Genomic DNA, 26,553 nt, shown 5'->3' with positions numbered 1-26,553 from the left:
CTGCCTACACTACGCTTGTCTACTCTTTCTGAAGTATTGCTGTTTGGTTTCGGATTCCTATCTGATGGGACTGAAGGAGGACATCAAAACAGTTCGAAGAAGGGCAGTTCATTCTGTATTATCGCGAAATAAGGGAGAGCGCGATACGGGTATGATGTGTGAATTATGGTGCGAGTCATTAAAACAAAGGCATTTTACGTTGCGGAAGGATTTTCTCATAAAATCTGAATCACCAACTTTGCAAGAGTGCTTCGGAATCTAAAAACACCGTAGCCATAACTTTTCCAGCAGAATGTGTGGTTTTGAATTTTTTTTCGTGGGTGAATTTGCATGATGCCACTCCATTGATTGCCTCTTCGTCTCTGGTGAAAAATGATGGAGCCATGTTTCATCACCTGTCACAGTTCTTCCAAGAAATTCATCTCCACCATTGTCATACTGTTCCAAAAGTTCGCTGCATACCGTTTTTCTCGTTTCTTTGCGAGCCACTGTCAACATCCTGGGAACCCAGCTGGCACAAACCTTTTCTAACGCCAACACTTTCAGTATTCTGCAAACACTTCCTTCCCCTACCCCAACGTAGCATGACAATTCGTTCACTGTGATGCGTCTGTCAGCAGTCACCAATTCGTTAACTCTCTGCACGTTGTCTGGAGTGTGTGCAGTACGAGGCCTGCCGCTGTGAGGACAATCCTCAATTTTGCCGTGCCGGCTTTCATCACGTAACCTGATTGCCCACCGACTAACTGTACTGCGATCGACAGCAGCATCTCCATACACCTTTTTCGATCTCTTGTGGATGTTTTCCACTGTCTCGTATTCACAGCACAGGAATTCTATGACATCACGTAGCTTCTGACGAACGTCAAGTGTAGCAGCCATCTTGAAGACATGCTGTGACGGCGCCACTCACGGGAACTGGTTGAACTAAGTTTGAAAACAAGCGGGAAGGATGTATCTACACACTGTAAAACTTTCACACATGCAGAATGAAAACTGTATTTTTACAAAAATAGTGTGCATTTCTTTTGGAGTGACCCTTGTAGTTGTACCATGACTTCTGTCATCTCAGCTTACTTCTGAAGAAAAGAGATTTTTTAACATGTTAAATTAAATAATACGGAATTATTATGAGTTACGTAGATACAAACGTTAAGGATAGAAGTTCAGACTAGAATAGAAACTGTCGAAATGTGGTGCTAGAGGAGTATGCTGAAGATTGGATAGGTAGATCCGATTATCGATGAAGAAGTACTGAGTAGAGTTGGGGAGAATACAAATTTATAGCACAAGTTGTCTGAAAGAAGGGAACTGTTGATAGGATACATCATGGGGCGTCATGGAATCGTCAAATTGGTAATGGAGAGAATTGTATGGGATAAAAATTGCGGAGGGGGCTCGAGGTTTGATTAGAGTAAGGAGGTAGAAATCGATATAGGCTCCAGCAGCTATGAAGAACTCTGCACAGACAACAGAGTCTCGGAGAGCGGTAGCCTTGAGATCAATACTGCAGGAACATACTAGAACAACGCCTCCAAACTTTAAAGTAAACGTTACCTAGAGAACAATGAAGCTACCGAATATCACTGGAGATACAGTACCATTAAACAGCTCCCTGGTCTTTCGCACCAGAGATGCCAACGGTCCATCAGGAACTTTCTCATTCGCGTAGTGGAAGACGAAGAAGTGGGCTGGGGCTGTCGACTTGGAGCTGTGTAGTTTGGCCACCCGCACACCATGGTATGTGAACATCAGGTCGCCCAAAAGCTGAAAAGAAAGAAAGCTTAATTTAGCATAAAACTGAAAGCGAAAGCAATTGCTCTATTGATCTTTTTGAACAATTATGCTGTGTAACAACGGCATAGTGAACGAAGGAATTTGGATTCCCCCACCAGAAGCTTTGGCATAGATGATATTATTACTGGCGCGATTTGTATCAGGAGTTCCCCAAGGTTCCGCATTAGGTTCGTCACCCCACTCATTGTACAGTAACGACATGTCTATTGTCTTCTCCCACTGAAATTCTCCAGATTCATGTGACGAACGCTATGTACTTTTCATTAAGCTCGGTGGCTAAGTGGTCGATTGCCAGACTTTGGATTCAAATATGTGTGGTTAATTCCCATTCCGTCCTGTAGTTTTCATCTCTCATGTATCATTTCATTCTCTCATGGAAACGTTTGTTTCTGTAAAAAATACTGGGATTCAACGAGGATCAGGATATACTTTAATCTGTAGCTGGGCGTGTAATTAGGTGTTTAAGTCGGTTACAAGTTCAGAATAATGCAATGGGCTGGGCGTGAAGTCGAAGTTATCTTTGATGATGGATACGAGTATGTCATTCCATGGTGATTCACCTCTGTGCCAAGGTCCAAAAGCGTAGTGATTCCAAGTGCTGGAGTGCGAGCCTCACAGCAGCGCACGGCCAGATGTTTTCAGTGGGTGACAGATCTGGAGAACGTGATGGCCAAGGAATAGTCTAAATCATCAGTATCGAAGTAAATCAGGAAAGTACAGGCACCATCTTGTTTGAAGAACACGTTCCAGAGGCTTCGACATCAAGGCACAGTCTCCAGGCATCACACGTCGGAAATGTAGTGGCTTTTGACCAATGTACCGGCTACATGAGCCATGGGAACCGTGTTCAGTTCCAGTGGCATCACATTTTGGGCTTTCAAACAATAGAGATGAGGTGATAGGGTGTGGCCCTCAGCTACATACCCTATGACTCACGTTAAAGTTTTGGCTGGTTTCGTTGTCTAGGGGCTGGGGTGCGTAGTTGCCACATTACAGGCCAAGTACTGCTGAGTATACAGTATACAATATGAATATATAGATGAATCGAATGGTCGAAGGTTCCTATCACTCGGCAACTGCGAATTTAGAACGCAACAAAGACGTTTATAAATGAAAGACTGCAATTAAATAAAATCTGCAGGTATTTTCTTAACGACTTTAAATGATGAGTACGACAGTAGAAGTGAACGTGGTATATTTCTGCAAAACACTTATTGGCATCGATGGTCCAGCAATAAAATAAAATATGAGTTGAATTACAGGGAAACAATAGATTCCTACTTCACGTAATTAGTTGTGAACATCAACATAGCTCTCGGGATATTCACTTCTACACGCATACTACGTCTTCACTCTAGAAACCTAGGAAATCTCACAAGTTCACAAGTATGCACTCCGAAGTATTTCTAACTCTCGCGACCACGCGCAAACCGCTCCACACTCCAAGTCCTTTGTCACGACCGTCGCGTCCGGCACCTCCCCTGTCCTGTGCGGTACTCCCCTCGCACCGCACTGTCCCAAACTCGCTTCCAACCAGTCTCCCCATTCACGAGCTCTGTGATTGGCTAGAGCGTTCGCGCCATGTCTTCAAACCAACGCACCCACACAAACGTAATGAAACACTAAACTTCCTGGCAGATTAAAACTGTGTGCCCGACCGAGACTCGAAGTCGGGACCTTTGCCTTTCGCGGGCAAGTGCTCTACCGTCTGAGCTACCGAAGCACGACTCACGCCCGGTCCTCACAGCTTTACTTCTGCCAGTATCTCGTCTCCTACCGGGCGTGAGTCGTGCTTTGGCGGCTCAGATGGTAGAGCACTTGCCCGCGAAAGGCAAAGATCCCGAGTTCGAGTCTCGGTCGGGCACACACTTTTAATCTGCCAGGAAGTTTCATATCAACGCACACTCCGTTGCAGAATGAAAATCTCATTCTGGATAATGAAACACATTCGAAATACTGGATTTACATTTAAATAACTTGAAATTAAATAAATATTCCTGTGGCTGGACCATAAACACGCTTTAACACACATTATTAGATACATAAACAAATTAAAGAAACATATATCAAAGGAACAGAACAAAAAGGTAGGCCAGTAGCTTTCTACGACACAGTAAATATTTAACCAATTTCTTCATGAATGTACTATTCAAGTTACATGCCTGTAATTCACACCAATTTAGGTTTACACTAATAAATTTCTAGACAGGGCGATCGAGAAAATCGAATGAAGCGTTTATAATTTGGAAATTCGTTGCTGAGTGTTAATTGTATAATGTACCGTCATATACTAAACTTTAAACTAATAAAGATATTGAAAATCTGATAACACCATCAGATACGTTGTACAAATAATAATAATGTACATGTTTCTTTTTGATGTATCATGATTCATCTGGCTACTATTAATTTCTATATGAACTGTGAAATGTCTGCCATTAAGGTTTCACAAAGTCCGCCATGTTTGGCCCTCCCAGTGCACAGCGTCACCAAGGAATTCACAGCCATGTGCTCGATGCCGCCCCAACTCCGTTCACATAATATTTCCAGGGCGCCACAGCATATGATCGCATCAGATGTCGGGCCCATATGAAAATGAGTAATGTGCACTGCACAACAGAATGAAAGCATCACACCTTCGAAACAACGTAGTTCTAAACTATTGTGACGCTTAAGTTTGCACCCTAGCTCAACAGTATGTACAAGATTCCTCTGTACTGATACAAAAGCGTTACACCCTGCGATATCACCCTCCAGCTCGACGGCGTTTCAAACAGCAACGTGTCGACACGTGAGAAAAATAGGCCACATCTCACAAGTTCAAGTGATGTGTAAGGTGGGGTAATGAAGTCACACACCCACCAGATTTCACCACAATTCTGTCCGGTGCCACTGCGGACATATCACACGATGAGAATGTCGCCACAACACTCGTACTCACATTTCACCCATCATTTTGACGCCTTTGCAGTGGAGGTCAGAACCGCGAGTTGCAGGGTTGAAATCACGCGATTTTCTTATGGGTGGCGGAGAAAAGCATTCCAAGATACCGCCATTCATATTCGGCATGAAAAGGCTGCAGGGGATGGCATAAATGGCGTGAATGAAGCCACCCCTTTCCCTGCGGTGTTGACGCCCACGCATTTCGCGGAACAAAACAACAGTTGCCAATGTGACGAGCAACAGAAAAATGTTCTTGACAACCTTTGACATTACTGACATCCTTAGACGTTCAACCCCTAATGTCTTTATGGTGCTTGTAATGGTACTTGAATTACGTAACCATTACGGCACCTCACCTGAACCTCTCGATACCAGTAATATTCTACTGTGTTTCTGTAGAAGTAGTTAACATATTTCTGAGACAACATTCAGATTTGATTTCATTAATGTAGAGTGATTCATCGATATCTTTATATTGCAATGATATTATTCTTATGTGTATTCTTTCTTTTGTCACGATGATCTTTGATGTACTTGCAACTCTTGATTTTTGGGCGCATAAGCGATTATTAGTTAGTTAGAGAGTCGGACCTAGAGAAAGGCAAGTCTTGGACGTCATGTTGGAAAGACGCATAACGTAGTCAGCTTATAAAATGTGAACTTTAACAGTGAGGAAGAGGTTTTCAAGTATGTTTTGTATTGTGAAGTGATGTTTTGTGTGTTACGTGATATTGCATTAAAAGCAATTAAAAGGAAGTGTAACTTAAATTCGGAGTGCTGATTACTTTTTTTACATCACCATTGTCCTGCAAAAGTGTAATCTTCAAGAATGGTTTGTGAAGCGCATCTACAAAACTTTTGAATATAGCAGAATAAAACCTAGGCCTCTTTGCATCCGAGCTTGGAATCATCACCACCTAGATCTTCGAGGATTGAGCCATGATTTTACAACGAGACCAGCGTGGGAAACACGAAAAGATGAGTGCCTAGTTTATTCATTATTACATTAAATGAGTTTATTAACTGTGCTCTAATGACACCTGCCACATAATAACTTAGTTGTTGCCCGAAAATGCAGTAATTAGCAGCATGTTGTGGTAGGGTTGTTAGAGGCTGCATACTCATTAAAGATGATCTGGCCCTTCTGGGGCGCAGTGTGATCGCAATGCTGGCTCTCGTACACAAGCTGGAACGACTAGGGGCCGTTCAGTGCCATTCGACAAAATTTAAACGTTATTTGAGGCAGAAAAGTGCACTTATGGTTTTTCATCGTTCCTATTTCGCTTCCTCCGAGATCATTGGGGGATGGAGGGGTGGATAACGTTTGGCACGTAGATTCACGAGTGAATTAAATGGCAAAAGACCTAAGATTCCCTAGTTTGGCAAAATCCTCAGCGCCTTCCACTTCCCTTTCTACAGCACGACAGAAACCCTGAAAACAGTCACAAGCCCCTGGAGGCAGACTACAATGCAGCTCTTGTGGCTTGTAGTAGGCCATCCGAAATTTGGGTGTCTGCAAGCCAATAGGACTTCGTCAGGGGTACTGTCTATACAGGTATATTTTTAAAATTCTCAATAAGGTTAGGCACGCTCTATCGAGGGTTTTATTGGGCGGGGGGGGGGGGATGGGGTTCTTAGAGGAAGATAAGAGCTGGAATCAGCACGCCAGTATCGCAACTGGAAGGTCTACTGATTGGTGACAGATGTCCTTTCCAGGTTAAACGCGATTTGTCCTCCGTTGGTGTGAAACATCTGGCAGCAAACACACTGCAACAATCGTCAATTGGGTCCAGGCTTGAGAAGGGAATGTTTGGGGAATGTTTGTCAGTCGGCCATTGTGGCGGAGCGGTTCTAGGCGCTTCAGTCCGGAACCGCGCTGCTACTACTGAATCGGGCATTGATGTGTGTGATGTTCTAAGTCTAGGGGACTGATTACCTCAGATGGTAAGTCCCATAGTGTTGTTTTTGTGGTCTTCAGTCCTGAGACTGGTTTGATGCAGCTCTCCATGCTACTCTATCCTGTGCAAGCTTCTTCATCTCCCAGTACATACAGCAGCCTACATCCCTCTGAATCAGCTTAGTGTATTCATCTCTTGGTCTCCCTCTATGATTTTTACCCTCCACGCTGCCCTCCAATACTAAATTGGTGATCCCTTGATGCCTCAGAACATGTCCTACCAACCGATCCCTTCTTCAAGTTGTACCACAAACTCCTCTTCGCCCCAATCCTATTCATTACCTCCTCATTAGTTAAGTGATCTACCCATCTAATCTTCAGCATTCTTCTGTAGCACCACATTTCGAAAGCTTCTATTCTCTTCTTGTCCAAACTAGTTATCGTCCATGTTTCACTTCCATACATGGCTACACTCCATACATATACTTTCAGAAACGACTTCCTGACACTTAAATCTATACTCGATGTTAACAAATTTCTCTTCTTCAGAAACGCTTTCCTTGTCATTGCCAGTCTACATCTTATATCCTCTCTACTTCGACCATCATCAGTTATTTTGCTCCCCAAATAGCAAAACTCCTTTATTACTTTAAGTGTCTCATTTCCTAATCTAACTCCCTCAGCATCACCCGACTTAATTCAACTACATTCCATTATCCTCATCAACAGATGTTCATCTTATATCCTCCTTTCAAGTCACTGTCCATTCCGTTCAACTGCTCTTCCAAGTCCTTTGCTGTCTCTGACAGAATTACAATGTCATCGGCAAACCTCAAAGTCTTTATTTCTTCCCCAATGATTTTAATACCTACTCCGAATTTTTCTTTTGTTTCCTTTACTGCTTGCTCAATATACAGATTGAACAACATGGGGGAGAGGCTACAACCCTGTCTCACTCCCTTCCCAACCACTGCTTCCCTTTCGTGTCCTTCGACTCTTATAACTGCCATCTGGTTTCTGTACAAATAGAAAATAGCCTTTCGCTCCCTGTATTTTACCCTTGCCACCTTCAGAATTTGAAAGAGAGTATTCCAGTCAACACTGTCAAAAGCTTTCTCTAAGTCTACAAATGCTAGAAACGTAGGTTTGCCTTTTCTTAATCTAACTTCTAAAATAAGTTGTGGGGGTCAGTATTGCCTCACGTGTTCCCATATTTCTACGGAATTCAAACTGACCTTCTCCGAGGTCGGCTTCTACCAGTTTTTCCATTCGTCTGTAAAGAATTCGCGTTAGTATTTTGCAGCCGTGACTTATTAAACTGATATTTCGGTAATTTTCACATCTATCAACACTTGCTTTCTTTGGGATTGGAATTATTATATTCTTCTTGAAGTCTGACCGTATTTCGCCTGCCTCATACATTTTGCTCACCAGATGGTAGAGTTTTGTCAGGACTGGCTCTCCCGAGGCTGTCAGTTGTTCTGATGGAATGTTGTCTATTCCCGGGGCCTTGTTTCGATTTAGGTCTCTCAGTGCTCTATCAAACTCTTCACGCAGTATCATATCTCCCATTTAATCTTCATCCACCGCCTCTTCCATTTCTATAACATTGCCCTTAAGTACATCGCCCTTGTATAGACCCTCTATATACTCCTTCCACCTTTCTGCTTTCCCTTCTTTGCTTAGAACTGGGTTCCCATCTGAGCTCTTGATATTCATACAAGTCGTTCTCATTTCTCCAAAGGTCTCTTTAATTTTCCTGTAGGCAGTATCTATCTTACCCCTAGTCAGATAAAATGGTTCAAATGGTTCTGAGCACTATGGGACTTAACATCTGAGGTCATCAGTCCCCTAGAACTTAGAACTACTTAAACCTAACTAACCTAAGGACATTACACACATCCATGCCCGAGGCAGGATTCGAACATGCGATCGTAGTGGTCGCACGGTTCCAGACTGAAGCGCCTAGAACCGCTCGGCCACACCGGCCGGCCTAGTCAGATAAGCCTCTACATCCTTACACTTGTCCTTTAACCATGCCTGCTTAGCCATTTTGCACTTCCTGTCGATCTCATTTTTGAGACGTTTGTATTCCTTTTTGCCTGCTTCATTTACTGCATTTTTATATTTTCTCCTTTCGTCAATAAAATTCAATATTTCTTCTGTCACCCAAGGATTTCTACTAGCCCTCGTCTTTTTACCTACTTGATCCTCTGCTGCCTTCACTACTTCATCCCTCAAAGCTACCCATTCTTCTTCTACTGTATTTCTTTCTCCCATTCTTGTCAATTGTCCCCTTATGCTCTCCCTGAAACTCTGTAAAACCTTTGGTTTAGTCAGTTTATCCAGATCCCATAGTGCTCCAAGCAATTTGAACCATTTGAATGTTTTGTGGCATTCTGTAGGTGATGTCGTCATTCTGGAAGGCACAGTACATCAACAGAACTGTGCATCTATTCTTAGGGACCAGGCAACGTGTTACACATCTTGCAGTGTACGTCTGTGGTTTGAAGAACTGGATAATTTCACCATACTCTCCTGACGAGCAAATTTCATCCAAACCCAGTCGAGAATCTGTGGTGCCACCCCATCCGGGCTGTTTGAGCCATGGATCCTCAAATGAGAAACCTGTACATCTGACCACAGCACTGGAGTGTGCATGGCTTCACATGCCTATCGGTATCTTCCAGAACCTGACTGACTACCTTCACAGCGGTTCGCTGTATGAAAGATGGTTACTGGGCCTTTTGACAGGTTTTTGACTTTAATTGGCCTGGACAGTGTAGTAATCAAGGAACACGGCGTCAACGTGGCAGCGGTATCTGCTGCTTTCTGCGCCACGTGTACTAGCAGACCGAGTTGGGCTTCAAACGTTCGCCGGACCTTTGTGGCCGAGCGGTTCTAGGCGCTTCAGTGTGGAACCGCACTGCTGCTACGGTCGCAGGTTGCCTCAGGCATGGATGTGTGTGATGTCCTTAGGCTAGTTAGGTTTAAGTAGTTCTCAGTCTAGGGGACTGATGACCTCAGATGTTAAGTCCCATAGTGCTTAGAGCCAATTGATTTGTTTTCAAACGATCTTTATAGCGGAAGCCATGTCGATTCCTACAATGGAAATTTTCAACCTACAGAGAGGCCAACTTAAGAGATGTTGTAAGATTCTACAACAGGTATGCGATATAGCCTTGTAGCTGTATGCGCCTGTTCGACAATCTTCTGAAAACAGCAGTGCGCTCCGCATTCGTATAACCACTTTCCCTCTTCCCCGGAATTGAAGCGCAGGCGCGTTCACAGGTCTGCAGGTGGTACTAACGGTTTTGTTGGTTTGTTTATGGGGTAACTCACTGTGAAGAGCTCCACTTGCGTGTCGGGTCCGATGTTGCGTTTTCCGAAGTAGAAGCGCCGAATCTCCTCAGCCACGGCGTCCCTGTCCGCTTCAGGGCAGCGCAGGTTGGTGGGGATGAGCAGGCGGGGGTTCTCCGCGTAGCCGGACGTGCGGACCGTGTCACCGATATCTGTTGTAACACCTCAGTTCAGTTTACAGTGACAGAAGGTATAGAAAAAATAATTTAAAATTAAGAATAGAATTTTTTTAGGGGAAAATAGTGTAGAATCAGAGTTCGGCAATTGCACATAAAAATTATAGTATATCAGCAAGTAGTTTAACGTCTAAGTACAGCAAAACCACGGTAGCTCCCTCATGGAGAAGGCACTGACGTTAAACTCTTGTGGTGAAAAACCTATAAAAAGGCCTGATCGTTGTTATTGCCGCCTTTTTTTCCTCGATTGTTTCGTTAAAGGGCGGGAAACCCGTGTCAGTCAGCGAGACAATAATTAGACTGGAGTTTATCGTGTTAAGATTCACGATAAACTGTTAGAATATTACGGAGATTGAAAGTGATGTAGTGTGCGATCTCTGACTGTAGCAACGGAGTATTAAGGGGATTTTAGGACTTTAGTGCTAGACTGGAACTTTACGGACATATAGACGGCAGAAACTCAAATTATCTGCTGAAACGAGTGAATTCAAGGGTACCGGTATTCGGATATTAACGTGTGGACTTTTTGAAGTGTCGTGTGCCGTTAGTTGCGAATCCGGACGTAGAGCGCGTGCATATCGGCATTTGCGAACTATTTAGATTCCTCCAGACTAGGAACCTTTTAAATAGACCATCATCCATCACCATCTTAATCCTTGAATATAGAGTGAAAGTGAAATACAAGAGTGTTGTACTTATTTCATTTACCTAGTACTAATCAGTGAAGGTTTTACGGAACCAAAGGTATTCAGCAGTAAGTTAGCACCATATGGCGGAAATCATAGGCATTAACTACCACGCTAACTGAAGTGAACGTTTGCGTGTTCTACGGACTGCTTAATATGAACTTTTGTGACTCTTTGAAATCCCCACTCCCTCCGAAAGGTGACGCAGGCTGTCTTAATCATAAAAAGGGAGGGTTTTAGTCGGGCAAATTAGCGATATTTACAAGACTCGCAGTAATAGCAAAACACAAGGCCCGCACCCCATCGGAGAGTCGTCGCTGTCACGTCGGGAAGTAAAGCCGTGAAACCTACCGACGATACGTATCTACGGGCAGACATCGACGTGGAGTACCTAAAAAGGGAACCACAAGAGCGTTGGGGACATCTAGAGGGTTGGATCCCCTCCTTCGAAAACGTCAGATTGCAAAGCCTGGGCTACTCTCAGGGTGGAATCTCCATCTACGAAGATTGTTGCTGTGGCAGTCTGTTCGTCCGTCTGTTTGTCTGTATGTCTGCCAAATGGTCCGCTGGTCGCTGCTGTAGCTGCCTGCCTGCCTGCCTGCCTGCCTGCTGCCTGCCTGTCCATTCGTCGCCGTTCGTCCACCATGGGTACTCCAACCTCCACTGTCATCTACAACTCCCCCTCCCCCTCTTCCACAGTCACTTCCTGGAAAACCGCCCATGGCCTTTCTCCTTAAACCTCCCCTTCCTCCACTTACCCATCCCCCTATCTCCTCCCCTGCTGTATACCCCCACCTCTACACCCTTCCTCCAGCCTCTACACCCTCAACATCTCCCACTACTACCCCCGCCCTCACGTACGCCTCTGTTGCCGCCTCTGCTGCCACCCCTCAGGTGGTCGGCTTCCCCTCTCTCACCCACCCCATCACTTCGTCGTCTGCGTCTCCCACTCGCATCGCGTCGCGCCGAGCCACTGTCGCCGCCACTGAACCGGCTGCTTCTTCCGGCACCTCCACTATGCCACAGGGATCTGCCACCCACCACCTCCCTCTCCTCCCCGTCCCCCTCCCCTCCTCCCAACCTGCGGTCTCCAAAAAAACCCAAAAGCGCGTCATTACCGACTCTGCTTCCGCCACTACCCACAAAAAGTCGACACCACCTCCCCCTCCTCCTGTCGTCTCCATGGATACCACACTCCACCAGCCACCCGTATCCCAGCCCCCACCCTCCACACCTTCGTCCTGTCAACTCCTGATCCAAAGTTCCTCGACGCTCGTACCCTCACTGTGGAGATACGAAAGTAGTTACCTGGTGCTCCCATCTCCCAACTCATTCCTTGCAGGGACGCAGTCCTTATCGAGTCCCCATCCCCCTCCTTTCACACGGACCTCCTTCGTAAACTCCTAAGAGTTATGTTTGGCCTCCGTGCATCTCTGACACCCTTCCTTTCCTCTTCCATTCCTCGTCAACCCCAGCCTCCCCGTCACCCCCCCCCCCCCCACCTACACCGCCGTGGTCACCGACCTCAGCCCGGTGATCACGGAGGATGAAGTGTTGGCGGAACTGAACTCCCAGCCGAACCTGGAAATTCGCTCTGCCTGCCGTATCCACAATGCCTCTGGTCCCACCTACCTCGTGCGGATCTTCTCTGAGTCTGCCCCCTCCATTAACCATCTCCTCACCCAGGGTGCCATGGTATACCACTGTTGCCACTCTGTTGAATCCTCCAAATCCCCTCCCCAATCCTACTGCTGCCAGTGGTGCCTGATGTACACTGACCACCTGACCCCAACTGCAAAATCCTCCCCACCTGTCCCCATTGCAAGGCCTCCCACTTTCTTAAGAACTGCCCCAACCTCGGTGCTCCTCCTTCGTGTAACAGCTGCAATGGCCCCCATCCCACCTACTCCCACAAGTGTAAAGCCAAACCCCCTCCAGCCACCACTGAGCTTACAGTCCCTGTTCGTCCCATTGATCCCCCTGTCCACCCCAACAATTCCCTCTGTCCAACCCCCCCCCCCCCCCCCGGCCGAAGACATCATCCGGTTCCTTACCATTGTACTCCAAAACATTCACCCTTTTCAGCACCCCCACACCTTCCAACAAATCTCCCTTGCCACTCGCTCTGTTTTCCACCTGAACACCTTTGCCCCTTACTCCCACAACTGAGCCCATCTGCCTCACCTCCGTCTTCAGTAAGGTCTTCGAATCCATCCTCTCTCACCATATCCATCAGCACCTTACTCAACACCACCTCCTCCCCCTTACCCAGTGTGGCTTCTGACCCTCCTTCTCTGCTGAAGACCAACTCCTTGACCTTGTTCAACTTCTGTCCCTCCAGCTGAACTCCCGTCGCTCCGCCATTTTTGTTTCCCTTGACCTCCAAAATGCCTATGACCATGTATGGCATCCCGGTCTCCCCTTCAAACACCAAACCTAGGACCTGCCTATCAATTTTGTTCATCTGCTCGCCTCCTTCCTCTTGCACTGTCCTTCCTATGACCTGTCCACCTTCTCCACTATGCTGATGACACCACCTTCCTGGCTGTCTATCCTACCCTTCTATGGTCCCAATGTACCCTCCAAACCCACCTTAACCAGTTCACCACTTGGTGTAACCAGTGGTTCCTCCATCTCAACCCCTCCAAAACCCAGGCAATCATCGTAGGCCGCACCACCCACTCCTTTCATCTCCATGATTTCTACCTCCCCCTTTATGGTCGTCCCATACAGCTCACCCCCACCCTGAGATACCTTGGCCTACCCTTGATCGACACCTCACCTTGACCCCTCACCTCCAGACCATCCAGCAGAAAGCCCATTCCTGCCTCCGCCTTCTGTCTGGCCGGACATGGGGATTGCATCCTTCTACCATCCTCCACACCTACAAATCCCTCATCTGTCCTATCCTACGTTATGCCAGCGTTGCCTGGATCTCCACACCCACCCGTGTTTAAAAGGCCCTCCAAATCCTTGAACGCCATGCGCTCTGCCTTGCCTTCCTACCCCCACACGACTCCTGTACGAACACATCCCCTTCCCCCACCCCCTCCTGTTCCTCCAACATCTCCGCATCCTTTACATTGTCCGCAGGCTTGATTCCCCCCACTCTCTGGTTTATTCTTTCCTCTCCACCCCACCTGTTGCCGCGCCTCTATCGCTGTATACCTTCCTCTCTCCACCTCCACATGCTCCTTCATCAGGACAATTTCAAGCGGCTCTCCCTCCCAGATGATGCACTTTGCCATGAAATCTACCCTTCCTTCCAACTATAACCTGGCCTTGTTCCCCCCCTCCCCAGGGCCCCCTTTTGCCTCTCCCCTCCTTATCCCAGAGCCGATTTTCCTCCTTCCCCCCTTCTGAGACCCTGCACCCCATCCTTGCCTCTTTCCTTCCCACATCCCTCCCTACCTGGCCCTCTTCCTGCGCCCCCAACCCATCTCCCCCCTCTCTTCCCCTCCCTCCCTCCCTTCCTTCGGTCTCCTTCATCTCCTTGCGCCTGGCAGATCCTCCGTTTTGATCATCACAGTGTGCCACGTCAGTGTTGTGTTTAGTGCTGTTTCTCCCGTGCATCAAGAGGTGTGATTTTAATTGTGTGCTGCCCTGTGGTTCACTGTGAGTGTTTGTTATGTGCTACACCATCCGTAGATACTTTTACACTCCGGTCATACTGTGCCTTGTGCTCTTTTAACTGTCCCAATGTGTGGTTTTTTGTGTGTGCTACTTTTTTACGGTTTTTATCTCCATTTTACAGTCGCCCCTTTTTTGTCTATTGCCTTCCATGATGTTCCCTCATTTTTATATCTATGGTCACCATATTTTCTCCTTTGTATATTTTTAAATGTCTTCTACTGTTTTGTACTATGTCTTTCGGCTGAAGAGCTGCACATATGCTGCAGCCAGCCCGCCCCGATTGGGAATTGAAATACAGTAAAGAAAAAAAAAAGAGTTGGGGACGCTTCACTGTCCACAAAAATGGCACGTTGATCGCAGTATGCATGTTATCGCTTGGAGACTTATAAAACTGTCAGACAGAATGATGTATCTACAGGAGGGAGAAATCTCAATACTAGCGACAGACATTCAGGGTTGGGACAAAAATGTGGAAACGCCAATAACGATGACAGGTTACCATGTGTGATACGATGTGCCATGGCCGTTGGCATTCAAAACAGCTTGCAATAGGCTCGGAATGCAAAAACACATGTTCTGTATGGTTTTCAAGGGAATCTTATACTATATGTCCTGCTAAATGCACGTCCAGGCAGTGACGACAGAAGCAGATATCGATCACGCTAAGTAGACCAGAGGAGACGCGACAATTCAGTGTCGTGTCCACAAAAGCAGTTCTTTGTCGATGCGAACAATGTGAACGGGAGTCTTTGAACACTGCATTACCAGTGGGGAACAAAGATTGTACTCTGGGACTTACGTGATCAGCCGAACTGGCTTCATAATCCTCGCGAGTAATCTGATGTTGAATGCAATTCAACCACATCACTGCCCACATCCCGCCATGTTTTCGATCTTTTGGCGAAGTTGAAAAAGGTGTGAAACAAGACTCATCAGACCAAATGACTTTCTTCCATTGCTACACAGTCCCGGTCTTATGGATTCGACACTACGACTTCCTGTTCCAACTTGCCCCCGCAATTCCCGGTTTGTGGAGTTCCCTTACTGTTGTGTTTGTGCTGACTGGGTTCGCTAGTGCAACATTCAGTTCTGCAGTTACTTTTGCAGCTGTCGTTCCCTTATTTTTCGACACAATTCTCTTGAATTACCGTCCGTTGCGATCGCTCAACACACACATTTGTTCGTGTTGTAACAGCACATGATGTTTATCCGTTTTCCGTGTATGTGGTGCAAATCTTTGATACGATGCCTCCTGAAACACCAAACACTTTGGCTGCCATGTTGCGGCACTGCCCACCATATGAGCGTCAAGAATTTGCCCACGTACGACTTGATAAAAAAACCGACATAATGCACTCATAACCACACAGAACTTGACCACCACAGACGCTTGCAACGTATTAGGGAAAGTGGACAGGCGCCGTTCGTGACAAAACACCCTGGCTAGAATATGCATTTATGTTGTAGCATGCATTTCTCGCGATGTTTGCATATTTGTCTCCAAACCCAGACCGTAAAACTACGAGAAAATGATCCCAGCCCTTAACTCACGAGGTGTGGTCGCTGAGCCCAGACCTTGCGAGAATTTTCAAACTCGCTTTCCAAGGTAATTTATAGGGAGTATTCCTATACTTCATCTAACCCCAATAAATCACCAATTCTATAACGCTTTACGGTCGGTTGCATCATCGCCTTCATTGTTTGTTGCTAACGCGTGCTGTTGACACATTCTGGGGTCTCCTGTGAACTACGTACCTGTTTTCTTAGTATAGTGTGGTGTGTGTACTGTAAGACCTTCAGTACACACACCATCAGATCATTGACTTGTCGCTCCAATGAAGTAGGTGAGTGTCAGCAATATGTCTCGTGGTCTTATCGTGGCATGTTTATTTTCTGCCATTAGGTCAGACGATAGAAATGCCACTTGCACGCTTAGAGTAGCAGATTGACGGTGACCAACGTTAAACAGAACTTGATTAATTTTCACACACATTTATTAAAACAACAAGCATAAAAATTACTTAACTTGGTTCTGGATGCTATTTACAATTGACAATCTGAAGTTCCTTTGGTCTTGGTACGTTAATCTTATTCTCACATATATCTCTGATACTTGACAAAAGTGTCTATAAATTTATCTTCATGGCTATGTACAGGAATATGGTAATCTTATTAGGTGCAGACTGAAACTTGACTATAGACTGGTACAGACAAATGTAGAAGTAGTACAGACTGTTGCAGACAAACGCAGACTGGTACATACTGATGCAGACAAATGCAGATTGACTAATCAGAGGTCTGTACACTCGTTATAATACCTCGTGCGTTCATGTATCACTGCCCGAGTGTGATCTGAGAGGAGAATAGGTTCTACGTTAGCAGCAATCTGATTGGCTGCGTTACATATTAATACGCGGATCGGCGGAAGCAGAATTTGGTCCGTCTCTATGGCAGCGCCATCTCGTAGTGTGGAGATGGACGAGCACTGCGCCTGCGCTGTTGTGCTTAGCGCGGCGCGCTCTAGTTGGAAAGTTGTGTACGCGCTGACTACGTGGAACTACGTACACAACATATAGCAAGAAATGTATTCTCAGAAATTTGACAGTTTTATCGATCCTAAGCTTGATGAAGATAGAAGTCAGTGAATAGAGGAACACATCACACATATATATTTCAAGAAACATACGAAAAGAACTACGAGATTTCATTAGCCAGCGACCACAATTCTGCTAATGAACGAGAGTATCGTTCACAGGAGGAACTTCAGGACAATGGTGATGGACACGTTCCTGTTTCTTCAATGAAATAGTTAAAGTACTAGTTAAAATCGGACATGTTCTGAGTGGTGGTAAAGGGAAATGCAGATCCCAGCAGTGAATCCCCATTTAACAGACTTTCTTTTTGTCCAATGTCTATGTGCAAATTTAAACCCTGGAGTGTAATTTTATGTGAAAATTTACCTGCTACGCAAAGGTACAATAATTTTTCTGAATGTATAATTTAGTTCTTTAACAGTTTATTTACGTGTAATATTTAAAAAACGCACAAAAGTGTACGATTTTGTGTGACAAAAAGTAAAATACTACAGACTTTATTTAATGCAATATGGTCAACGTGGAGTATTTAAACAACACTGAAATTATTATAAAATAAATCTTATCTAACTTCAACGAAAAATTTCAAATGATGTATACCCTAAATCTCAGTTTAAACGTTGGGGTCCCAGAGATCACACATTGTAATGTATTCTACAGTACAGTCACTTCGTGAGTTAAGGGCTATCTGTCGAAACTATTAGGTTTTTCTTCGGAGAGTAGAGAGGCGTAGGTTATGGGAAATTAAAAAGGAACAGCTGATCTCTCAGTCCCTATGACGAATGGGAGCCACCAGTTGTGACAACTGAGGAGAGAGAAAGATGAGGAAGCTATGTTAAATGATGACAGTCCATCAGTTTTATGAGCTCGAAGTGTATACCATAACAAACAGCCCTCAGTGAGGACTACGGTAGAAAATTTGTGCTTCAGTTCAGCACAAACAATGTTAGGTTCGCCATGACTCATCATTTCTCATAACTTCACATTAGTTCATTTGTATAAATGAATCTCTTCTGTGTACAGTTGCCTCAGAACTATTAGCCACACACTTCTTCACACACTTTCGTCTATTTCTTGTAATCGACATTACTAACCCCAGGGAGCCCAGTTCGTGATACATTGTCGCAGTTAAGAGCACTGCTTTCGCAACATCGATCTCTCAGTGTACTCCTCGGAGCGACTTGCGCTTCAGTAGTGCCATTGAGAGGGTAGTATTTGCCTTGTGTTTGGTTCTGCCTTCTCTCAGTATGAGGCTCACTGAAGGAGATGCACTTGAGTCACTACACTACAGATTATAAACGGAGCAAGTACGAATGCAATGTTGCGGATTGCATACCGCACAAACCAAGGCGCCACTGTTTCATCAGTGCTAGTGGGCTTTCTCCATTCGCACTGTAGTTCCGCGAATAACATGCGTCTCAGAACTGTGGCGCTCCAGTCGCTTCATACCTGTCGATTCATTCTCTTTTACTGAAGCGTGCAGCAATGTAAGGTTAGTCGGACTTACTGTTAGTGCGGCAGATGAGTAGACGAAAAAAGTAGCACAGACAAGGTGAAACGACTGATTGTTGGGATCAGATAGCCTTTAATGAAGCTGTGTTCTGCGAGACTGCAGCGTGAAGGACGAAAATTAATTGATGGAAAACATATAACTCCAAATGTGTTCCATTAGGGGAGAGTGATATCCGGAATGACTCTTACGCTATAGTCCACACATCAGGCGAAAAACGTACAAATTTCGTCCACTGCAAAAAATATTATTACTCCTCATTATGAAGACATTGATAGTTGAGAGCTGTATAAGAGGATGTTTTTCTGTTTTCTTTCATCCTTTCTTTCTTTTTTCGCAGTTGTACCTGAATTTCTGGTGATATAGCAAGATGTTTATTTTTTTCTGTAATGTAATGAGGACATGTTTGTTGAAAATAATAATATACAGTTGATATTGTTTCCCTTTTGGATATAAATAGTTAGGTTTTCTTGCCTATTGAATATGTAAAATATTTAGACTCGTTAGTGTCGAGGTCCGGCGTGCTGGGCAGCCTGTGGATGGTTTTTAAGGCGGTTTTCCGTCTGCATCGGCGAATGCAGGCTGTTACCCCTTATTGCGCCTCAGTTACACTATGTCGGCGATTGCTGTGAAAAGACTAAGTATGCGTACCCCATAATTACTCTACCACGCAAACATTAGGGGTTACACTCATGAGACGTTCCCAGTTGTTCTACTGGGTACCGAACCGCACAATAACCCTGGGTTCGGTGTGGGGCGGCGGTGCTGTGGGTGGACTGCTGTGGCCCGTTGTGGGGTAGTGAAAGACTGAGGGCTACAGCAGGAAGAAATCTGTCCGTCGTTTCTAGGTCCCCAGTTCAACACACAATACACACAATGTAAGCGTACATACAAATAGAACAACATTCACTGTTAATCGATGAGCTGTTATACTGGTATAATAGGTCAGCGCTCACTGCTTTGCTTGTGCAATATGTATGACATGCAGAGTTTTCTGTTTACTTATTTTTTTATTCAATCAAATTTTTATTCTGTTCACAAATTGCAGCACCTTCTAACATTTACACGCTGATTCAGGCCCTATAAGCATGGTCTTTTCCGAATGTAGCTTACTTCTGACGAAAAAGTGATTCTGGCGGCTGGAGTACAAATGTTTTGTTAATCATTCTTTTTGCAACATTTGTGCCGTAACAAATGTTTCTTTTTGTCTAGCCGAGAAGTGAAATATCAGTTTTCATAGATGTAGCCTTAAAACTCCTTTGGTAGTTCTTTAATAATTATTTACTTTCAAAAAAAACTTTCATCCACTATTTTACGCCCTTAGTGGTTGAATTTCCAAAATTAGTGAAACATGTATTTTTTTATTTATAACTGAGAATCTAAATTTAAATTTCCATAGATTTAGGCTTAATAATGCTTTCATAGTAAAATACTTTCATAAAAGGTCTCGTCGCCTCACTCCCTTAGAGGTTCAATTTCCAAAAACACTGAAACATGTATTTTGTATTTTTTATTTGTAACCGAGAAGTCAAATACTAATATTGATACATGTAGCTTTAAAAACACTTTAGTAGTTCTTTAATAATGAGCCGGCCGGAGTGGCCGAGCGGTTCTAGGCGCTTCAGTCTGGAACCGCGCGACTGATACGGTCGCAGGTTCGAATCCTGCTTCGGGCATGGATGTGTGTGATGTCCTTAGGTTAGTTAGGTTTAAGTAGTTCTAAGTTCTAGGGGACTGATGACCTCAGAAGTTAAGTCCTATGGTTTTCAGAGCCATTTGAACCATTTTTAATAAAGATTTCACTCCCTCTTTCAGCCCCATAAGGTTAACTTTCCAAAGATGCTGAAACATTGTTTCTTTATTTCTGACCAAGAAACCAAATACCGATATTCGTAGGTGTAGCTTCAAAACTACCTTAATAGCGATTTTTTTTCTGTTTTAAAAACAACGGCATCACCTATTTCATACCTTCGCCAGATTTCAAGTTTCTATCCTTAGCGGTCTGTACTGTACAATGATGAGTCAGTGAGTGAGTCAGGACATTCTTATATAGTGATGATAACTTGCTGCTGTCACTTAGGCAGGTATCAAATTTTACGACATTTCAATTTGCACCTGAGAAAGGCCATAAAATCGAAATCATGACTGTGTGAAATAAATGCATAGTAATAAAAGTTCAGTGCAGGGAATTGCTTTCAAAATGTTTGTCATGTAGTGGGAATACGGCGAGTCGGTGGCTATACTTGCGAACTCTTGTACTCGACCTCCTTTCTGCGCTGGTATACTCCCCTTATACCCGACAACAGACCTGGGTGGCGAGTGGGCAGCGGGAGAGAATCGTGAGGCACTCACAGGCGCAGCGTTATTTTCTCGTTGACACCCACCATAGAATGATGAGAGGAAGAAAGTTTATCACTTATTGCACATTCGCTGTTCATGACATAGAATTTCAGCTTCAATATGACTTTAAAGTTTATTACTACTAAATGTATTCGCAACATATCTTGCCCACAGCGTCCACATAATTCACTGAATGTACCTGGAAAATTATAACATTGTACAACACAGAGTTCAAATGGTTCATATGGCTCTGAGCACTATGGGACTTAACATCTGTGGTCATCAGTCCCCTAGAACTTAGAACTACTTAAACCTAACTAACCTAAGGACATCACACACATCCATGTCCGAGGCAGGATTCGAACCTGCGACCGTAGCAGCGGCGTGATTCCGGACTGAAGCGCCTGTAACCGCTCGGCCAAAGCAGCCGACCCCATAGTTCAATAGATATGACATCATAAACATTGAGACGCGGAAAAAGCGAGTTTTTTCTCAAAAAAGGAGATAAATTAGCGAGAGTATACTCATGCAGCGACTGATAATGAGGCCACTTAGCGACTTCCAACAAACTTTAAGTATAATTTCAAACATTTTCAGAAATTTTACTCGATTAACTGATTAAAGTCACACATTTAAAATATTAACACATTTGTAAATCAATCAGAAATTTGAAGCTTTTTCATACATGGAGGTTAGGTTCTTTGAAGAACCTGATGTTTGCTGGTATCTACTAACCGAGTTGTCACAACAAGCCAACAACGAGGTACTTAAATACAAGGCATGTCTAGATACTGACGGTGGCCATGTGTTCAAACATCGAAAAGACAACTCTTTTTTATAAAATTTGACATATTAACAAACGTATATCAAGCATTATTTTGGACGTAGTCGCCTTTATTCTCAACACACTTTGTCAAAAAGGCTCCCTCCGCTTCTGTGGCCCGTCATTTAACGGCACTGTGGATCTCATTGTTGTTAGATAACTTTTTTCCACCCACAAACAAAATGAGAGAGGTGGAAAATTAAAGGCTGAAGGTGCCTGACCAGGGCTGCGAGTGGAGTGGTTGGTTGCTGATGAATCCGAGAGCTGCCTTGTGGAACTGGCTGCTGTCATCCAACAGACGCTTTTACTTCATTAACATTCCCATTATTTTGTTCTGTATGGCCCTTCCACAGTTACTTTCCGTTTAACAGTACCGTACAGGAGTAATTGTTACCGCATGGGACAAAAATTTGACGAGAAAAATCCCTTTTGGCCCCAAAAAACAGAAGACGTGTTTTTATTGGCTGAAACAACAGCTTTGCTCTTTTCACCGATGGGGCTCGAGGGATGTCGTCAGTGCATCGATTATGTCTCAGTCTCAGGTGTGTAGTGTGCCATCCTTGGTCCATCATCAGTCCAAATAGAATCTGGAATAATTCCTTGTTCACCTTTCATTTCGAAGCATTTGAGAAATTCTAATTAAGAACCTTCTGCGAGCAGTCCATGTCACACACAGTTTTGGAAAATAAACTATTTCACTAATTATTACATGATGAGGAGATGTCTAACTCCTGGAAACACTGCGTTTATCTCGTTACAAAATCAATCGATGTTTGGCACGAATAATGAGTGATGCTGACACCTTTGTTCATAACAAACAGCAGTTCTACCCTCTCTAAACTGGCAACACCATTTCCACACATTAGTACGGTTCATCATATCATCCTCATAAACTGGTATGATTTCTGGCGAAGAGTTTTCGTTAAAAATCAAGAACGGCGCATTGCATTATGTTCCTTTCAATCCGTTAATGGGCCGTTTTATATTCAAGTTCTCGCTCGATTGTGGGAAGTGTAAAGAAAGTCGTTGTGAGCAACTGGATTTTTCATCACGACAACACATGGAGGCACACCACCTTCGTTATGCATGAGCTTCTCGTGAGGAGCTGTGTGGCAACACAGCCTCAGCGACCATACAGACGTGACTTGGCACCACCAAACTTCTTTTTGTTTCCGAGGACAAAGAAAAGTTTGAAGGTACATCGTCATGGATCGCTGGAGATGCTAAAAGAGACTCGGAAGCCCATACAGACACTGCCTAGATATGAAAGGAACGTACTTTGAACTACGTTAAGGTTTCGTAAATCAGAAAGCGATAAATCTCTAAAAACTTAAGCTGATACTTTTGGTATAGCACTGTATCATCTTTCAGCCTCACTTGATTCAAACAGGAAACTGATATGCAAATTTGTACACTCATTAATGATAGTAGTATCTGAATTATTTCATCACCTCAAGTGTCTAACTTTCCTTCATGTAAGAAATCACAATTTTTTATCTTTTAATACCAATGCCCTCAGGGCTTGGCAATACATTGCCACATATAGCATGCAATATGCTCATCACAGGTTGGCATATATTAATGTGTATATTAAATTACAAATGATGACAACCACACATTAATCTTTACATGTGTCCAAATTGATGGTGTCTGTCATCGCAACTTTCCTACAGCTGGGCAACGCGAAATTGGAGAAGTTTGCACCGTACAATTCCTTACAAGGAGACGAAGAACTGTGTCTTTCTTCACTGGTAGAATTTGCCGCCAAGCTTGTGTGTCATTACAGAATATACACAAGATAAAAATTTGTTGGAGGCAGCAGTACGTGCGACATTTACATATGGTGTCACACATGTCGCTGCATTAACTTCGATTTCAGTGCAAGGTCCGACGTTTTATGGTTCCTCTAAGGTTTATTTTTTTTATTTTTATTTTATTAATTAATTAATTTATTTTTATTTTATTTTTTTTAAATTTGTGGTAAGGTCTTATGGAACCAAACTACATCTACATCTACATTGATACTCCGCAAGCCACCCAACGGTGTGTGGCGGAGGGCACTTTACGTGCCACTGTCATTACCTCCCTTTCCTGTTCCAGTCGCGTATGGTTCGCGGGAAGAACGACTGTCTGAAAGCCTCCGTGCGCGCTCTAATCTCTCTAATTTTACATTCGTGATCTCCTCGGGAAGTATAAGTAGGGGGAAGCAATATATTCGATACCTCATCCAGAAACGCACCCTCTCGAAACCTGGCGAGCAAGCTACACCGCGATGCAGAGCGCCTCTCTTGCAGAGTCTGCCACTTGAGTTTATTAAACATCTCCGTAACGCTATCACGGTTACCAAATAACCCAGTGACGAAACGCGCCGCTCTTCTTTGGATCTTCTCTATCTCCTCCGTCAACCCGACCTGGTACGGATCCCACACTGATGAGCAATACTCAAGTATAGGTCGAACGAGTGTTTTGTAAGCCACCTCCTTTGTTGATGGACTACATTTTCTAAGCACTCTCCCAATGAATCTCAACCTGGTACCCGCCTTACCAACAATTAGTTTTATATGATCATTCCACTTCAAATCGTTCCGTACGCATACTCCCAGATATTTTACAGAAGTAACTGCTACCAGTGTTTGTTCCGCTATCATATAATCATACAATAAAGGATCCTTCTTTCTATGTATTCCCAATACATTACATTTGTCTATGTTAAGGGTCAGTTGCCACTCCCTGCACCAAGTGCCTATCCGCTGCAGATCTTCCTGTATTTCGCTACAATTTTCTAATGCAGCAACTTCTCTGTATACTACAGCATCATCCGCGAAAAGCCGCATGGAACTTCCGACACTATCTACTAAGTCATTTATATATATTGTGAAAAGCAATGGTCCCATAACACTCCCCTGTGGCACGCCAGAGGTTACTTTAACGTCTGTAGACGTCTCTCCATTGATAACAACATGCTGTGTTCTGTTTGCTAAAAACTCTTCAATCCAGCCACACAGCTGGTCTGATATTCCGTAGGCTCTTACTTTGTTTATCAGGCGACAGTGCGGAACTGTATCGAACGCCTTCCGGAAGTCAAGAAAAATAGCATCTACCTGGGAGCCTGTATCTAATATTTTCTGGGTCTCATGAACAAATAAGGCGAGTTGGGTCTCACACGATCGCTGTTTCCGGAATCCATGTTGATTCCTACATAGTAGATTCTGGGTTTCCAGAAATGACATGATACGCGAGCAAAAAACATGTTCTAAAATTCTACAAGAGATCGACGTAAGAGATATAGGTCTATAGTTTTGCGCATCTGCTCGACGACCCTTCTTGAAGACTGGGACTATCTGTGCTCTTTTCCAATCATTTGGAACCCTCCGTTCCTCTAGAGACTTGCGGTACACGGCTGTTAGAAGGGGGGCAAGTTCTTTCGCGTACTCTGTGTAGAATCGAATTGGTATCCCGTCAGGTCCAGTGGACTTTCCTCTATTGAGTGATTCCAGTTGCTTTTCTATTCCTTGGACACTTATTTCGATGTCAGCCATTTTTTCGTTTGTGCGAGGATTTAGAGAAGGAACTGCAGTGCGGTCTTCCTCTGTGAAACAGCTTTGGAAAAAGGTGTTTAGTATTTCAGCTTTACGCGAGTCATCCTCTGTTTCAATGCCATCATCATCCCGTAGTGTCTGGATATGCTGTTTCGAGCCACTTACTGATTTAACGTAAGACCAGACTGCTGAGGTCATCGGTCACTAAGATTACGCACTACTTAACCTAACTTAAACTGATGACCTTAGCGGTTAAGTCCCATAAGATTTCAACGCATTTGAACATTTTGCATTCTTTTATTTAACGTAAGGAGACAAAATGAAGTCTTTAGGTTTAGGAAGCTAAAATACAGATGTGCTTATTTTTATTCTGTCTATCGAACTCCAGGGCCACTTAAGGATTTCTAACTCTTAAAAAGTTCTTGGAGCCAATCGCATACCTGAGAACTTATTTCTTATGCTTGGTTCTTTGGTAGCAGGACCTTGGTTTCGTTGCACAAATTAAAATTCTCCCCATGTTTACATCTACATGTGTGCTTCACAGGCCACTGTATGGTGTGTGGTGGTGGGTATCTTGTACCAATACTAGTCATGTACTTTTTGCTGTTCTACTCACAAACAAAGCGACGGAAAAACGACTACCTACATGACTTTGTACAAGGCTTGATTTCTTTTATCTTATCTTCTTGGTCCTTACACGAAATGTTCGTAGGTCATAGTAAAATAGTTCTGCAGTCAAAATCCCAACGCACAGTTCTCTAAATGTAACAGATATAGTCTCACAAAATCAAATTAATGCATCAGAAGCACGCTTACAGTTACGAGGGTCACTCCAAAAGCAATGCACACCATTTTTGTAAAAATAAAGTTTTCATTATGCACGTGTGAAAGTTTTACAGTGTGTTGATACATCTTTCCCACATGTTTTCAAACTTAGTTCAACCTGTTCCCATGAGAGGTACCGTCACAGCATGTCTTCAAGATGGCTGCTACACTTGACGTTCGTTAGAAGCAACGTGCTGTCATAGAATTCCTGTGCTGTGAAAACTAGACAGTGGGAAATATCCACAAGAGGTAGAATAAGGTGTACGGAGATGCTGCTGTCGATCGCAGTACAGTTAGTCGGTGGGCAAGCAGGTTACGTGATGAAAGCGGGCACGATAATATTGAGGATTGTCCTCGCAGCGGCGGGCCTCGTACTGCACACACTCCAGACAATGTGCAGAGAGTTAACGTATAGGTGACTGCTGAAAGA

The 26,553-nt window shown here is 44.1% G+C and overlaps 1 protein-coding gene across 1 annotated transcript in view; it reads right to left on the bottom strand.

The window, feature by feature from the left end:
* The window catches only part of LOC124551314 (esterase FE4-like), a 100,963-nt gene that overhangs the window by 25,001 nt on the left and 49,409 nt on the right, over positions 1–26,553 (bottom strand). Inside the window, exons 7-8 of the mRNA XM_047126324.1 lie at positions 9,980–10,149; positions 1,602–1,767 (exon numbers count right to left, since the gene is read on the bottom strand). Coding sequence (XP_046982280.1) covers positions 1,602–1,767; positions 9,980–10,149 — 336 coding nt within the window. The remainder of the gene's footprint in view (positions 1–1,601; positions 1,768–9,979; positions 10,150–26,553) is intronic.

The sequence above is a fragment of the Schistocerca americana genome, chromosome 9 (assembly GCF_021461395.2).
Source record: "Schistocerca americana isolate TAMUIC-IGC-003095 chromosome 9, iqSchAmer2.1, whole genome shotgun sequence".
NCBI lineage: Eukaryota > Metazoa > Arthropoda > Insecta > Orthoptera > Acrididae > Schistocerca > Schistocerca americana.
Note: the sequence above shows the minus strand (reverse complement) of the source record. Positions and strands in the feature narration are given on the sequence as shown.